This window comes from Anolis sagrei, chromosome 2, assembly GCF_037176765.1.
Source record: "Anolis sagrei isolate rAnoSag1 chromosome 2, rAnoSag1.mat, whole genome shotgun sequence".
NCBI lineage: Eukaryota > Metazoa > Chordata > Lepidosauria > Squamata > Dactyloidae > Anolis > Anolis sagrei.
Genome location: NC_090022.1, coordinates 213,611,597 through 213,628,129, shown reverse-complemented (window position 1 = coordinate 213,628,129; position 16,533 = coordinate 213,611,597). Strand labels below are relative to the sequence as shown.

At 39.3% G+C, this 16,533-nt stretch overlaps 1 protein-coding gene across 3 annotated transcripts in view; it reads left to right on the top strand.

Annotated features, from left to right (window-relative positions):
• Positions 1 to 16,533, top strand: part of CCDC171 (coiled-coil domain containing 171) — a 217,845-nt gene that overhangs the window by 116,223 nt on the left and 85,089 nt on the right. For all 3 annotated transcript variants that reach the window (XM_067464374.1, XM_060762416.2, XM_060762417.2), the window contains 2 exons: positions 10,788 to 10,933; positions 15,864 to 15,918. In XM_067464374.1, the coding sequence (XP_067320475.1) occupies positions 10,788 to 10,933; positions 15,864 to 15,918 (201 nt within the window). The remainder of the gene's footprint in view (positions 1 to 10,787; positions 10,934 to 15,863; positions 15,919 to 16,533) is intronic.

Sequence of the window (16,533 nt, the reverse complement as noted above, 5' to 3'; positions counted from 1 at the left end):
GAGACTCCCTCCTGGGAACACAAAAGACTGGGCAGCTAGGAAGGCGCTGAACAGACTGTTCTCTGGCACCATGAGATGCAGAGCCAACCTTAAGACACGGGGCTACAAATTGGACTCCACAACATGCGAGTGTGAAGAGCAAACCACAGACCACCTATTACAATGCAGTCTGAGCCCTGCCACATGCTCAATGGAGGACCTTCTTATAGAAACACCAGAGGCACTCCCAAGTGGCCAGCTCCTGGTCAAATGACATTGAGTATAATGCCAAGTTTTAAACTTTATTTGTATTTTTAAATACATTTTAATAGCATCCTCAATTCGCTTCTGACACAATAAATAAATACCTGATGATGAGCATGGAAGCTTTAATTTTTTATTATGAATAACAGGATAAGGAGTTCTCACAGCTACTTCTTTTCTGATATTGTGAAAGGGTTTTCTTTAAAAATAAAAATCTTTATCTTGAAACACAGCACTGCTTTTGTAATAAGTGCCATTTTATTCATTCCGCTGAACTTCTGCTTGATCCCTTCCGTCTCACTCCGACTTTGAATTAATTGGTTATCTACATCATTGGTGCATATACTTTGCAAACGAGGCAGATTAAATTCCTGTTATCTCCAGTTTAAAATAACACTTTTTGGGTATCTGAGAATTATATTTATATTTTTTAGTCTAGCCCTGAAAAAGGTCAACTGTGACAGAGGCTGAAGGGTTTCCTAAATAAGTAAGAAATAAACCAGTGACCATCTACCATCATGCGGAGTCTATCTCCTTTCTATACTTTTTGCTATAAGTTTTCAAAATAGCAGTAAGAGAGTCAAAATTCATAGCATGCCGGGTTAGTTTATAACAAATGTGTGACCTACCTAACTACCAAATGAAAGTATTCATTTCTGTTAACTTAGCCATGTGTTTCTCTGCAAATTTAATATATTGTCTACATTTATAAATCACATGATGTGCACAGTTCCTTCCTTATGAAGGACCAATACCCCAAAAATAGAGAACTTTTTAATTTGGGTTAGGGGAGGGGGTTGTATCTTTTTCAGTCTAGATACAGGCAGTCTCTGAATTACAAACATTTGACTTAGATATGACTCATAGTTAAGAACAGAGGTGAGACATCAGGAAGTGAGAGAAATCTACCTTTAGGAAGGGAAATTCACTCCTGAAAGAGTTATCATGGGGGAAAGGTGTCTCCTCTGAAGGTTTATCACCAATCCTTATTTCCACAATAAGTCATTATTTTTTTTCAAAATCCAGTTATCACAGGGGCAGAAAGTGAGGGGAAGTCTTCACTTTATTTATTTACACTTTATTTATATTCCTCCCTCCTCCCCTAGGGGACTCAGAGTGGATTACAGCATTTACATACATAGACAAACATTTAATGCCTTTGCAATCATATGAAATACCAAAACACAAACAAAGGCAGAGGCTTCTCCTTTCATTTCTGGTATCTGGAGGCGGTGCTCATCTCTGACCCTGGGAGGTGCTGTTCTCCATTTTCAAGCCGAGGAGCCTGTGTTGTCACCTTCTGGTTATATAGCCAGGAAGATTACTTGAAGTGTCTCTTTGCCTTTTCTCGCCAAAGTGGTACCTATTTATCTACTCACATTTGCATGTTCCTGCTAGATTGGCAGGAACTAGGGATGACAGATGGGAGCTCACCCTGTCTTGTGGATTTGAACTGCCAACCTTCAGGTCAGCAGTTCAGCAACACAAGGGTTTAATCCAGGTGTCCTCAAACTTTTTAAGGAGGGGGCCAAGTCACAATCCCTCAATCTCTTGGATGGCCGGATTATAATTTGAAAAAAATCTGAATGAATTCCTATGCACACTGCACATATCTTATTTGTATTTCAAAAAACACTTAAAAACAATACAATAATTAAAATGAAGGACAATTTTAACAAATATAAACTTATTAGTATTTCAGTGGGAAGTGTGGGGCTGCTTTTGGCTGATGAGATAGGATTGTTGTTGTTGTTGTTGTTGTTGTTGTTGTTGTTGTGTGCTTTCAAGTAGTTTCAGACTTAGGTTGACCCTGAGCGAGAGCCGGGTAAATGACCTTGGAGGGCTGTATCCAGCCCCCGGATCATAGTTTGAGGACCCCTGGTTTAATCTATTGCACCACTGCAGACCACAGGGGTGTAGTAGTAGTAGTAGTAGTAGTAGTAGTAGTAATAATAATAATAATAATAATAATAATAATAATAATAATAATAATAATTTATATACTGCTCCGTCTCCCCTAGGGGACTCAGGGCGGTTTCCACAGACAAACATGAAACATACAGAGTAGCCATTAAAATATAAACATAACCTGTTAACAAAATCATATGCATTAAAACAAACCAATTCCATAAACCATTGTGCAAGATGAGTTACCAAATGCCTCACTTATATGTGGGCCAGGACAGGTTGAAAGGGCTTCCCTATGCTATTATCCCTTCCCTATGCTACCCAAAGATAAAATATATGTATTATAGGCTGGAGTTACACTTAAAAATGCACCATTTCTGACTTACATACAAATTTATCTTAAGAATAATCCAACAGAACCTATCTTGTTCGTAACTCGGGTACTGTCTGTATATGGAAAAGCATCCCAACTAACAAATAGGGGATATCCCTTATAACAAGGGGCACGAGCAAGTCCTATAAAGAGACAAGCTTTAACACTCTCAAATAAGGGATGTCCCTTTTAATATGGGGCAACTGTTAACCCGATTTCCTAGAAACCCCAGAGGACTGCTTTGATCAGAGCATTACACAATGCAGACTTCTTTATGATATTGCTTCATATGTTCATCTTGTTTGTGCCTTAATTTTCCAGTGGAATTTGTTTTTAGTATAGTTAAAGCTTAGTTTAAAACCTAAGTTTAAGAACAACAGCAACTGAAAATGAACATTTTAATGGCTTTATTTTCCTAAGGGGACAACTTCCAGTCAAACCTTAATTTTACTTTTTTTTTTTTTGCTTTCAGTGATTTTTTTAAAACTCTGCCACTGAAGGCTTAATGGTATTACTGCTTTTTTGTAATTATACTAATACATGCTTCTGTCCATGACCTTGGAATTTAGAGTGCAAAGGAAAAGATTTATTGACATGTGCGTTTGAAGGGGAAAAATGGGATTATTTCACAAGTAAAATGCAAAGGTGTTAAATATGTTCGCTTGCATACCACTTATCCTGGTTAGTGGAATGCTTTTATGTACCTTTAAGATTTTATTCGAGCATACCAGAAGGCTTCTTGTTAAATCCAGTTTCCTAAGAGATATTTGTTAGAACACTGAATCAACTACAAAGTAACTATATTACCTTGAGATGCGTGGAAGGAATCAATAGAACTATAACGCTTCATAGAATTTTTTTAGTGTTATAAACCCCCTTTTTCCTAGTAGGTCGAATATCAATGGATAAGACTTTTCTCTGGCTTCTGATATTTTAGTCCCTTATACTTAGTAGTTTTTGTTGTTATTTTAAACAAGGGAGATAATGCTCTTTGGACCTCTTTTGTGAGTGTCTTTATTAACCTTAACCAACTTTTCCCATGATCTCCTCTTCATTTTGTGTCAAGCTTGAGCCTATAATGATTTTTAAAGGCTACTATTAAACCCATGCTGAAATGACTGTTCAATAGACACGTAAGATGTCTCCATTATACGAAGGTAGGAATAAATCCTGCCCTAGTTCTATTTGACCTTGTATATGTTATCAGTGGGCCCCCTGGTGGTGCAGCGGGTTAAACTGCTGAGCTGCTGAACTTGCTGACCGAAAAGTCGGCAGTTTGAATCTGTGTCGTGGGTGAGTTCCCACTGTTAGACCCAGCTTCTGCCAATCTAGCAGTTTGAAAACATGTGAATGTGAGTAGATCAATAGGTACTGCTTCTGTGGGATGATAACAGTGCTCTGTGCAGTCATGCTGGCCACATGGCCTTGGAGATGTCTACAGACAACGCCAGCTCTTCAGCTTAGAAATGGAGATGAGCACCAACCCCTAGAGTCGGACACAACAAGACTTAATGCCAGGGGAAACCTATACCTTTACCTATGTTATCAGTTTGCCATGGAGCCTACGGCTGGATTATTATACTGTCAGTTATAGGACCATAGAGTTAGAAAGGACCACAAGAGCCATCTATTCTGTTGCGCTAAGTGTATTTCAATCAAGTCCAATACAGAAGACACAATAACATTGCACCCAGGCAAGAGGAGAAAGAACAGAAAAAAGGTTACTCTTATCAGCAGAGTTAAAACATAAACTTGCAATGTTACAAACAGTGAAACAAACTTACATTGCCTTTGTAAGCAATACAGAATAAGGCATCTTCATCTTCATCCAAATGAGAGAGCAGTAGAAATGGTTGAGCAAAATGCCTGAGCAAAGGCTCCTCAGAGCAAAAGCTGAACTGTATTCTAAAAACCCCAAGGCCTAAAAACCCACTGGGTGTGGTCCAAACTTACTAGTTGACCTACATTAGCAGCTGCACATAATAATTAACAGCATAAGGTTTTCTTTAACACACACACACACACACACACACACACACACACATTTGATTCTGTTAAGACTTACTGTAACATATTCCTATATTCTGCCATGCAGGAATACACTTCTAAAACACTACTGAAAGATGTCCATCCAACCTCTGCTTAAAGACTTCCAAAGTTAGAGAGTTCACCGCCTACGAAGACAGTAATTTCCACTGTCTAACACTTCTTAACAGTCAAGTTCTTCTTAATGTTTAGGTCACAGCTTTCCAAACATTTCATGTTGGTGACACAGTTTTTAGATTGCATCATTTTATGACACTATAATTCAGTTTTACTAGCAAACCAGAGGCTAAACCAGGGGTCTCCAGAATAAGACCCGTGGGCCGGATGCAGCCCTGCAGGGTTGTTTACCTGGCTTGCCCCTAAACTTTAGACTTAGGATTGTCTTAAGCCTGAAACGGCTTGAAGGTACACAATAATAACGATCCTAATAAACTTGGCTATCTCATCAGCCAAAAGCAGGCCCACATTTCCCATTGAAATACTGGTAAGTTTGTGTTGATTAAAATTGTTTTAAATATTGTATTGTTCTTTTGTGATTTTTTGTTTTGCATTACAAATATGATATGTGCAGTGTGCATAGGAATTCGTTCATGTTTATTTCAAACTATAGTCTGGCCCCCAATAGTCTGAGGACTCAGGAGGAGACCTTGTGTGAATGAGGCAAAATTGTGCTGCCGTGCTCCATTTTGCTTAACATAAAATTTCTGAAAATATTGTTCTGTCTAAACTTGTTATTTACACTTACAGTAAAAAAAGAGACTAGTATGGAGTTCAAGCTGCCTTATTCCACAAGAGTAGCCATATTTTGCTTTGTTCCCAGTTTTCTTTCTCTAGTGAAGTTTGGTCTGATGTAGGTTGTGTGTTATAGAAGCTTTCCTAACGTGAGTTTGTATTTAATGTGCTGTTATTCATCATATTTTGCTTTTGGGTAAGTCCTTTTACCATTTTTTGATGGGGTCATATCTTATGCATGAGAAATTGCTTAGGCTGGGAGTGAATGAAACGAATAGAGTGCCGGATGATTACATAGCAATCTTAATGGCCGAAATATCAAATGCATCTAAAGATAAAATAATTGGGATGAAGTAATTAAAATGTGTCTTAAAGCTCTTGCCAGATCGGGTCCCGTAAAATGCCATGCGCAGGCAATATGTGGGTTCGGCTTTGTGTTTTGTTCCACGTTGTGTTTGTTAATGGTCCTCTCCTTATTCAGTTTTCAACTTTCCAAAGGTTCACATTTGTCTGTGGCAGTGTTTCAAGATAAATACACTATCAGGCTTTGAAATTTTCTTATTTTTGTAAATATTAAAGCCCAGGGAGCAAAATAAAGGGCTATATTGTGGATTAAGTGAAATATCTCAAGGCTGCGCTTTTCTGATAACTGAACCCGAAGTGACCTTTCTCAGACACAATTACAGAGCTGTATGTTTTTCCTTTAATTTCATCAGGGGTTTAATTAGTATACAAATAAAACTTCTCTTATCTTCCTTTCTACCTAATTGGCTTGTCTACGCTTATATATGAAGCATGTGAAAGTGGGCTGTAATTAGGGTGACCGTGTTAACCTTTTTTTCTCTCCAACGTACTCCTGCCTCAAGGCCTCAAGGCCTAAAAACAGTGATTTGGATTATTGCTTTGCAATCACCGTGCTTCTCCCATCGGCTTTCTCACGAGCAGAAGGGCTTTGGGTGCTGCCGGTTCCCACTGCTTAACAGGGATCTTCATCCTTCTCCCTTCTAAATGTTTATTGATTATCTCACTGTTCCACACTCAGCCTCCAACAACTTAATATCAGGTGACAGTCAGGAGAGTTCTCCAAGTAATTAGAGCTGAGCATTGGGGGAACAATTAGGACCAGAGTTATTAAACTTGATTTATCCTATTCTCTCCTGAACAGTTTCTTGGATATCAGAACATCACACTTTCACAATCTACCCTGGTTGAGAAATTAGTGGCTAACCTGCTGCTTATCATTGTTGCCTTGCTGCCTGGAGGCACACCCTCTTGGTTTCAGTCATTCAGCGAGAAATATTAGAGTCCATAAAGTTTATCAAGGGTTTTAATTAGATCAATCTGAAGGAATGGGCAGTGCAGGGTGGGGAAGGAGAAAGGCTTAGCAGCTCAAAGTATATTACTTTAAAGAACTCCAGACTGTAATTCAACAATTTCCAAGGTTTGCCTTTAACCCACGAAGGCCAGGACTTAGAAGCAGAGATGAAACCTCTTCTTGAAGTTGTTTGTGTTGTAGTGTGTATCAAAAGGCAAGGAAGAATATCCATAGTTCAAGATTTGCCTAATTTTTGCCTCTCTTTGAATCATGGAAACCATTAGTGCTTTTATGTTTTTGCTTTATTGTCATTTAATGTCATGGCAATGAGGCCACATATTCCGAATAGAGTCACATCCTTTTGAAAATGTTTCTTAAAACAGGATGCCAGCTTGCATAGCAAATGCATATTCAAGCCATCTATATCCCACCAAAGGAGAAACAGTGCCAGGGTGCAACTATAACAAGGCACTGTTGTATGAAATGAATTTCCACTTTGGAAATTCTTCATAGAAGAAGTTGAGATGGTTCACTTGTAGCACTAAAGACCTTATCACATTAAGGTTGGGATTTGCCATGCATTATGGTGAATCCATAAGATCCCATTGCCATTGAGGAGTGTGAAGAACCCATGCCCCGCATCACCCAATTTACTGCTGGCCCCATCCCACAGGGGGAAGCATCCATCACCCGGCTTCCCCCCCCCCCCCCATCATTGCAAAGGCAACATGGGAAGCCGCTTATGTTGCTGCAGTAGTGGTGTATGCCACTTGCTCTCCCCTTTTGCCACGGAGCCCTGCTGGAAGTAGATACATCATGTAATGGGCTCTGTGGCAAAAGGGGAGAACAAGCAGAGTATGATGGGCAAATTAGCCCATATGATGAGGTCGTAAATCATCCCGAGTTTCTACATTTTATTCAGACTACAGTTACAAACCATATCTTGAGAGGTGTTTCTCTGATTTGGAGATCATGTGTAAACCAAGTTTGCCAGTTCAACTGGCAACTTATGGTTTGCTCTAAAGAACAAACTAACCCCCTGTGGTTGCTTGCGGTATCCTGGGAACAAAGGGAGTAGAGGCAAGAGTAGATACAGGGCTTATGCGGGATAAATATATCTTGTGTTCATAAATTTTGCTTCCTCGTTCTTTGTTTTCATGACAGTCATCCAGGGCATATCTTTGAAAAGAAAAGCTGGAAAGGCCTTCTCCTTCCAACTGCCCATATAGTTTACATTAATAACATTTTGGTTTAGCATTCATAGAATCATAGAGTTGGAAGAGACCTCGTGGGCCATCCATTCCAACCCCCTGCCAAGAAGCAGGAAAATAGCATTCAAAGCACCCCTGACAGATGGCCATCTAGCCTCTGGTTAAAAGTCTTCAAAGAAGGAGCCTCCACCACATTCTCTGTTAAGAACATACTGTGTTCACCAAAGGTTCATAATGGTGTGAAAGCATGGTTGTCATGCTTTTAAAAACTGTCATTTGGATGCTATGGATAAAAAGTTGTATTGATTTTATTCTGTTGTTTGTTCCAGCATCACTTGTTCCAGACATCATGGAGCTGGATGACAGGAGCTCTGGAGCTTTTAGTGATAGAGTGGTGGGCCCAATGCTAAAACTTCTTCATTCACTGCAATAGACACCTGCAACTGAATTTACAGTTCCTTGTTGTTAACTTTATTTATACCCCGTCTTCTTCCCAAAGATTCAGATTTGGAGTTAGCATGGTCTGAGCAAGCAGGACTTTAACATACATTGAAAAACACATGTATAGTCTGGTGATGAAATATTGTAATGAGATAAAAAGATGGCTATTTTTGGCAAGGTTCTCATTATCTCATAAAAATGTCCCATTCTCCTAAATTTCTGGCTTTTTATCAGAAAGTCCTCATGTGCTTATAAACTTCTAAGTTAAGCATAGATCATGTGCTCATTTTCATAGGAGTGTAAATTTAGCAGTAGGAGTGACTTTTCCCATTCTCACCTAAATTCACCAAGTAGAAGGAAATCTATCACCCACACCGTTGGTTACAGTAAAAGTTCTAGTTGAGAATGGCTCATCAAAAAAAGAGTTTTGATTAAAGATTGCCCCACAACACACCCAGGCATGGATCCATTGCTAGATTCTTCCTATACCTAAAGTTCTATCCCGCATGAACCATATAGTTGAATCTCAAATGACACACCACTGCATATATAGCACATCACTGGGCAATGAACTGTCTTCCTCTTACTGTCCCGCTTGTCTGTAAAATACTTCTCTGCTCATCCAAGTTTACTCTAAGAAAATAGTTAAGTCAGGGCAATGATACTATATCCATAGTGCCCAAATGACATGGTTTTTAAAAACATGGCAACTACAGTTTTGCACCACTGTGGACCTTCAGTGAACTCAGAAAGTTCTTGACAGAGCATGCTAAGGTTTTGATATTTGTTTAAACTAGACAGAGCACTTGGAAGGAGAAGGCAACTCTAGCTTTGGACTGGACTAGATATTGCACTACTATGCTTGGGAAAGAGTCCGCTCTCATAATTACCTCTTCCAACTGCTGTTGTTGTCCATAGGTTCTTAAGAGGTGCATCTACACTGTAGAATTAATGCAGTTTACATAGCTTTAATGGCCATGGCTCAATGCTATAGGAGTGGAAGGCTTTTAGCCTTCTCTGTCAAATAATGTTGGTGTATTTATAAACTACAGACCTGAGGATTCCATAGCATCGAGCCATAGCAATTCAAGTGGCATTCATTCTACAGTGTAGATGCACCCCAGGTTTCCATTGATATTGGTTAAGTGCAGTCATCCAGTCATTCTGGAAATCAATATCCTCAAAATTTCTGTTTCTTGATGTTTCAAATCCTCCAATAGAAGATGCAAGGAAAAGTTGCAGAGTACTCTGTGGATAGTTAAAATTCCTGGCTCTGTTGTGAAGGTCATAACCTTTTAATTTGTCAAAGTAGCATATAGAAATTTAGTCTTACAATTACACCACTAAATCCTTTTGCAACAAACATTACAGACAAAAGTAAACGTACACTAAAGCTTCACTTTTAGTTTTTTTTATGAATAACTCTGTGTACATATTGATGTAAACAAAATGTTGAAGCTGTATATTACCAGAAACATAATACTGTAATGCCATTCCTCTGGTCTATAGCAATTGTAGTGCCTTTCAACAATGGGGGTGGACAAATGAAAAGAAGATCTTGAACTATGAATTGAAAATACTACAGCAAGCATTACAAAGAATTTGATTGCAGTTTGTGTGCAAATTCTCCAGTTGTTCACCCTTTGTGGAATTTTGTGTATTCTCCATGTCCAAACAGGTGCTCTACTTGAAGCATTTAATCTTAGAAAGTAGATCTTAAGGCAACCTTCAAAAGACAGGAACCATGTAGTAAATTCTGGAAATCACAAAAGCCACATGACAATTGAATTGCAGTGTTTTGGTGTTTTCTAAAAAATTGGCACTACAGTAGAGAGAACTAGCACATAATAATAATAATAATAATAATAATAATAATAATAATAATAATAATAATAATAACAACAACAACAACAACAGCAATAAATAATAACACTTCATTTATATACCACCCTATCTCTCCAGAGCTGTAGAATGAGTGGTTTTCTTCCACTATATTTCTAATTTTCTTTTCTCTTCTGAGCAAGCCTCTTCACTATTTTTGTATTCCTTCCATGAATTCAGGAGGCTTTGGATTTTTTTTCTGCACAAGGGTGTTGTTGCACTCATGTCCTGCGTATGGACTCCCCACTGGCATCGGATTATCCATTGTCAAAACAAAATGCTGAACTACATAGGCCTTTGGTTTCTTCCACCATTGTTCTTATGTACTTATATTGCACAACAATTCTTCCTTTAAATCAAAACATTTTGACAAAATCACAAGATAACATGCTTTGATACCGCACCTGTAGCATGAGTGGGTGTTAAGATCAGGGTGGTTTTCGTTTGCTATGGGGTACTTAAATATACAATGTGCTGGATGTTTAAGGAGGGTAAAGAGGTACTATTTTTTTTATTAGGAAATAGCCTCAATCTATTTCACAGTCAGTCTGTATTTCTCTTTGTTTAATAGCCTATGGCATAAATTGAAGTTAATTATCGGAGCTGACAAGTAACTCTGTTTTCTGTCTGCTCTCAGAGTCTCTCCGAGGCAAAGATGGAGCTGAGAAGAAAAGATCAATCTCTGCGTCAGCTCAATAGACATCTTACCCAGCTGGAGCAGGACAAGCGTCGACTGGAAGAGAGCATCCACGATGCAGAGAGTGCCCTCCGCATGGCAGCAAAGTGAGCACTGGGGCCTTGGGGAGATCACTTGAAACAGACAAAAGATCAATTCTTACTTTCATGCAAAGGGTTTTAGTCCTGGATAATGCAGTGCTGGAAAACAAAAGTACAGCTGCCTCTCTTTGAAATTTTAGTGAAAGATCCTCTTGAAGAAAGAGAACTTAGTTCAACATACTAATGGCCTGTTTCAGTCATTTTGGAGTCCGTGGAAGGGCACGCTTTAGCACAAGCAGAGTGCATTGTCTCACTGTATGGTGCTTGAACCGCTGGCCTGACTAGCAGCCTAGCAAGCTGTCCTGGTAAATGAGCCAAGTGTTCTTGATGGAAAGCCTGTGTGTGAATAGGGCAAACGTTGTGGCAGAAGTTGACCAGCTCAATGCATGTACCAGATTTGCAGGAACAGGGAAGAGAATATGATGAGTCTTTACACCTACAAGGAGAGCTTTGGAAAGTTTCTCTTTTGTAGTACAACTCCCAGAATGCACAAACCTGGGAAATTGTGGGAATTGTATTCCAGATTAGTATTTTTTTTCAAGCTCTGGTTATAAGATGCTGGGACAGTACAGACGTTTGTCTCTGGAGTGCTAAAAGCTGACAGGTACTAAAAATATAGAAGCAAAAGCTTTCTTCTTGTTGCATGCTTTCAAGTCCTTTCCCACTGATGGCAACATTAAGGTGAACTATCACAGGTTTTTCTTGTCAAGATTTGTTCAGAGGGGGCTTGCTTTGGCTTTCCTCTGGGACTGGGAGAGTGTGATTTACCTAAGGCCACACATTGGATTTCCATGGCTGAGTCCTCATTCAGATCTTGGACTAAAGACTCATAGTCTAATGCTCAAGCCACAACTCGCAAAAGTAGTCTGCATTACATATTTGGACTTCTAAAATCTCTATCTTTCAGATTCTCCTGCAGAAGCCAAGCATGTATATCACATGGCTCTAATATTTTGTATGTAAAACAGTGACCATAACCTGCCTCTGAACTGACAAGATAACCAGTCTGTCAATGGGTACTTCTGCCAAGTCACAGGATGGCTTCATATCTGGATCACTGCTTCTTATACTGTGGGTCCCAACCCCCCAAAATATCCCCTTAGCTCAATGTTAGGGTTGTGATTGTTTTTCTTCTGAACACCACCTAGCCTCTGTTGTAGACATTTAGATGAATATGTTGTGTGGTGTTTACAGTGGACTCTGCAGGAGATGTTTCAGCTGTACTTCATAAAAAGAAAAAAAATCACCCTGTTTAGCAAGCCTTACAAATACTCATATGTTATCAAGTAAATTATTGATTTTTATACTTATTTTATCTTCCTATATTCCTGGGGTTGCATAAAAATTTCTCGGGATGAAAGAGGTCACAAGTGGAAAAGTTTCAGAAGCCCTGACCTGATTCACCTTCTGCCTTTACAATTTAATGCAGATGGAAATGAAGAAAAGTACTCTCAACATTAAAGGTTTCACTGACCCATAGTTTTAATTAATTAATTGTAAACTGTACACAGAAGCACATGGCTTCCCAGAACAGCACTCAATAACATGTGATCAAAAATAGGAGAAAAATAAACAAGTGAGGATGACAAACATTATCTCAGGATAACTATGCTTGTGTTTACATTTGATCCTCACAGCGTGTTAAATCACTGAACTGCTGAACTTACTGACCAAAAGGTCGGTGGTTCAAATAAGGGGAGCAGGGTGAGCTCCCACTGCTAGCCCCAGCTTCTGCCAACCTAGAAGTTCAAAAACATGCAAAATGTGAATAGATCAATAGGTACCTCTCCAGTGGGGGTAACGGCGCTCCATGCAGTCACCCCTTAATCCCAGTGAATGTGGAGAGTTTACTGTACTTTTCCAACGGATAGTTTTCTTTTCCTTGAATAGCTGAGAATCATATAATGGTGATCATCCTGTTTTATTCTCAACTCTTTACAACTCTTTGTGATAGATTAAGTGAAAGCTGTTAAGAATGGTTAACGAATCCACATCCCCTTCATTTCTAGAAATTACTTGGATGGCATCTTGGGAATATTTCTTTTGAGTCTCTGGTGGACATTGGGGTTATTGGTGGTGGTTATAAGTACTTTCAAAGAATGTTTGCCAACCGTCGATCTGTCCTCCTCCCTCTCTGGCTAAATCCCTTTTTTACTTGCAAAGAAAACCTCTTATCATTATAAACAGCAGTTCAGGGAAACCCTGCTTGCTCAGCAACAGGCCAACCAGCCTGTTTTTCCTGTCTATCTCACTTCAGAAACTGAAATGATGCTTTGGAGCAGAAGTGTCATTTACAGCCAGGGACCTGTTTTCAGTTTCCTACTGGGATTGTCAGGAACTGACATTTACGCCAGAAGCATCATGTCAGCATCTGTGGATACAAGGACTAGCCTGTCAACTAGTGAGCCATATTCCTTTCTGCCACTGATTTTCCATTCTTGAAACTGTAAGGTCCTTTATCACCACCTTCCTGTTGCTTTTAGGCTGTCTGGAGGGGACTGGAAAAGGAATATATTTCAGGCATCAATCTAGATGTTCAAAATAGGTTGCAAATTCTGTTTCAATCACTTAAGAACTCCCACAACTTCCATATTCTCTCGGTTTAGAATGCGTCTTCCTTTTATATGGTTGATCAGTTTTTTAGGGAACATAGGAGGGCAGACTTGTAAAGAGGACTTGGTGAATATGAGGGTAGAAATAGTTAGGAAACCTCCACTTGCAATACCTCACCCACAAACCATTCTCCAATTACTTTTTTGGAGAAAGGCAATTTGGTTTTACAGAGCTGAGTATTCTGCCAATGATCGCCATACGAGAGAAAACTTCTAAATTCGGAAGGCCCTGCCTCATTGAACAACATGGAATATGCCTTACTAGAAATGGGAAGGCCTGGGAATAAAATTTGGGGAAAAACAAGTTTTTTCTTGGTTTTTTTTGAAAGCCATTTTTTTTTTCCTGGAAGAATTGAAAACTGCGTAGAATATGTTCTTTTCCAATGATAAATAATATATCTATGACATGGTATTCAAACTATAATATATCTATGACATGGCTCCTCCATATTGACATGATGGCAACAGTCTTGGACAGCAATGGCTCCCAAAGTGACCCATTTAAGGTGGAATCAGGTGTCAAATAGGGATGTGTTATTGCCCCAACCTTATTTTCCATCTTCATCACTATGATACTTCATCTTGTTAATGGGAAGCTTCCTATCGGAGTGGAAATCATCTATCAGCCAGATGGCAAGTATTTAACCTAAGCAGACTGAAAGCCAAAACCAAGATTACATCTGTTATAGAACTCCAATATGCTGATGACAACTTCGTCTGTGCGCATTCAGACCAACAAGCCACTCTACACAACTTCGCAGAAGCATACAAGAAGCTCAGCCTGTCATTGAACATCAAGAAAACCAAAGTGCTCTTCCAGCAGTCACCAACCAACCCATCTGCAATGCCAGAAATACAGCTTAATGGTGTAACATTAATGGTGTGACCATTTCCGCTACCTTGGCAGCCACCTCTCCACATTGACACTGAAATACAACACTGCCTGAGCTCTGCAAGTGCAGCATTTTTCATAATGAAACACAGAGTGTTTGAGGACAGGAACATCCGTAGGGATACTAAGGTGCTTGTTTATAAAGCTATTGTCCTCCCAGCCCTTCTATATGCCTGCAAATTGTGGACTATCTACAGACGTCACATGCAGCTCCTGGAACGATTCCATCAGCGTTGCCTCTGAAAAATTCTGCAAATCTCTTGTGAAGACAGGTGGACAAATGTCAGCGTGCTGGAAGAAGCAAAGACCACCAGCATTGAAGCGATGGTCCTCCGCCACCAACTCCGCTGGACCGGGCATGTTGTCTGAATTTCCAATCACTGTCTTCCAAAGCAGTTGCTCTACTCTGAACTCAAGAATGGAAAATGGAATGTTGGTGGGCAGGAAAAGAGATTTAAAGATGGGCTGAAAGCTCTGGCATAGACACCGAGAACTGGGAAGCCTTGGCCCTTGAGCGCTCCAGCTGGAGGAAGGCACGTCAAGCCAACCCCGACTGGGACTGTCTTCCACCTGGAAACCGATGCCCTCACTGCAGGAGAATATGCATGTCAGGAATAGGGCTCCACAGTCACCTATGTACCAGGATACCGAACTTGGAGGACAATCTTACTCGGACAATGAGGGATCGTCTAAGAGTAATCAAATTATATAACACGAAGACCTTACTGAAGATTTCTGAGACTTTTTGTTTCTACACACTTTCCCCCTATTTTTTTCTGAAAAGAAATGGCTTTGGAAAAAAAATGGGGAGAAGGTAAAAACTGTTCCCCCGCCCCAATTTTTTGGGTTTTTTCCAGGCCTTCCCATTTCTAGTCCCTACACATTGTGTGATCTTATGATTCCCTGCCTCCTATCACGTTTGTCCAGGACGCTGAAATTTCCAAGTCACATCCATTGTTTTGCTGGTTTTGCTTTATAGGTATTCCTTCCATCACTATTTGTCATTGCAATATTGCATTTTGGTTTCCACCCTCAACATTTTGGTTCCTTTCATCTTACATCTGGGTGAACCAAAACTTTCCTTAGTCACATTCTGAATTTCTGAAGGTGGACTTAGTAGTTTATTAACAAATGTTAGAAGGCATCTCATCCAGTCCTGCAATGTCCGGTATGGCATCCTGAGTGGAGCGGATAATTAGCCATCACAGCAGAAATTTGCAGAGACTTATTCATCAATCTCTTGTCTACATGAAACACCATATGTGTGACCTTCATTCAGCTTAAAAGGGAGAGATGTTTTATGTTTGAAACCAAAGTTATCCAAGGAGATCAAATCTTGGTAAAGCTAACTCATAATTGTTGTGACCTTGTCTCTGAAAGCTTCTATAAACCTGACTTCTATTTTGATTTCTTTTATATATTTTTTCAACAGAGAAAAAGAATCAATTGCTAGACACATGAAATCTGTGGAATCTACCCTTCAGAATGTAAGTAGTATTCTTAGTTTCCCTTGTTTATTGCCGAATTTTTTCTTTCTGGCATTTTATCGTTCTCTATTGTTTTCTCTGGAATGCTGGTGGAAGTTTCAGAATGGTCTTTAATATTAACAGCCTGTCTAAATACTTAAACAAAATTTCTAAATGCACTGTGAACCACCCTGAGTCCCCTTCAGGGCTGAGAATGGTAGTATGCAAATACCGCCAATAAATAATAAATAAATTTTGGGATCCTGGTAACTGTTTATAAAGGCTTAATACAGAATAGAAATATGAAAAGTTAATATCAAAATGTTGTTTTTAAGTCCTTCCTTTGACACAGGGCCCCTTAAATTTTAGAAGTTTTATTTATTCATTTTATTTATTTGATTTAATGCATAGGATATCTGACTATAAAAAACTGAAGATTAGATAAATGAGTTTCACGTTCACTTTGTTTCGCACATGAGTTTTTTGCTTATTTTCTTCCATGGTTGCAACAAAACTTGTCACAAATTGACATTGTGTCACATTCACAGATTATTTTTTTCTGCAAACTATTTGAGACTGAAAATGTTTGAACATTCACCCCCAACAGCCATTTGAGTAACCTGTCAGCAACACTAG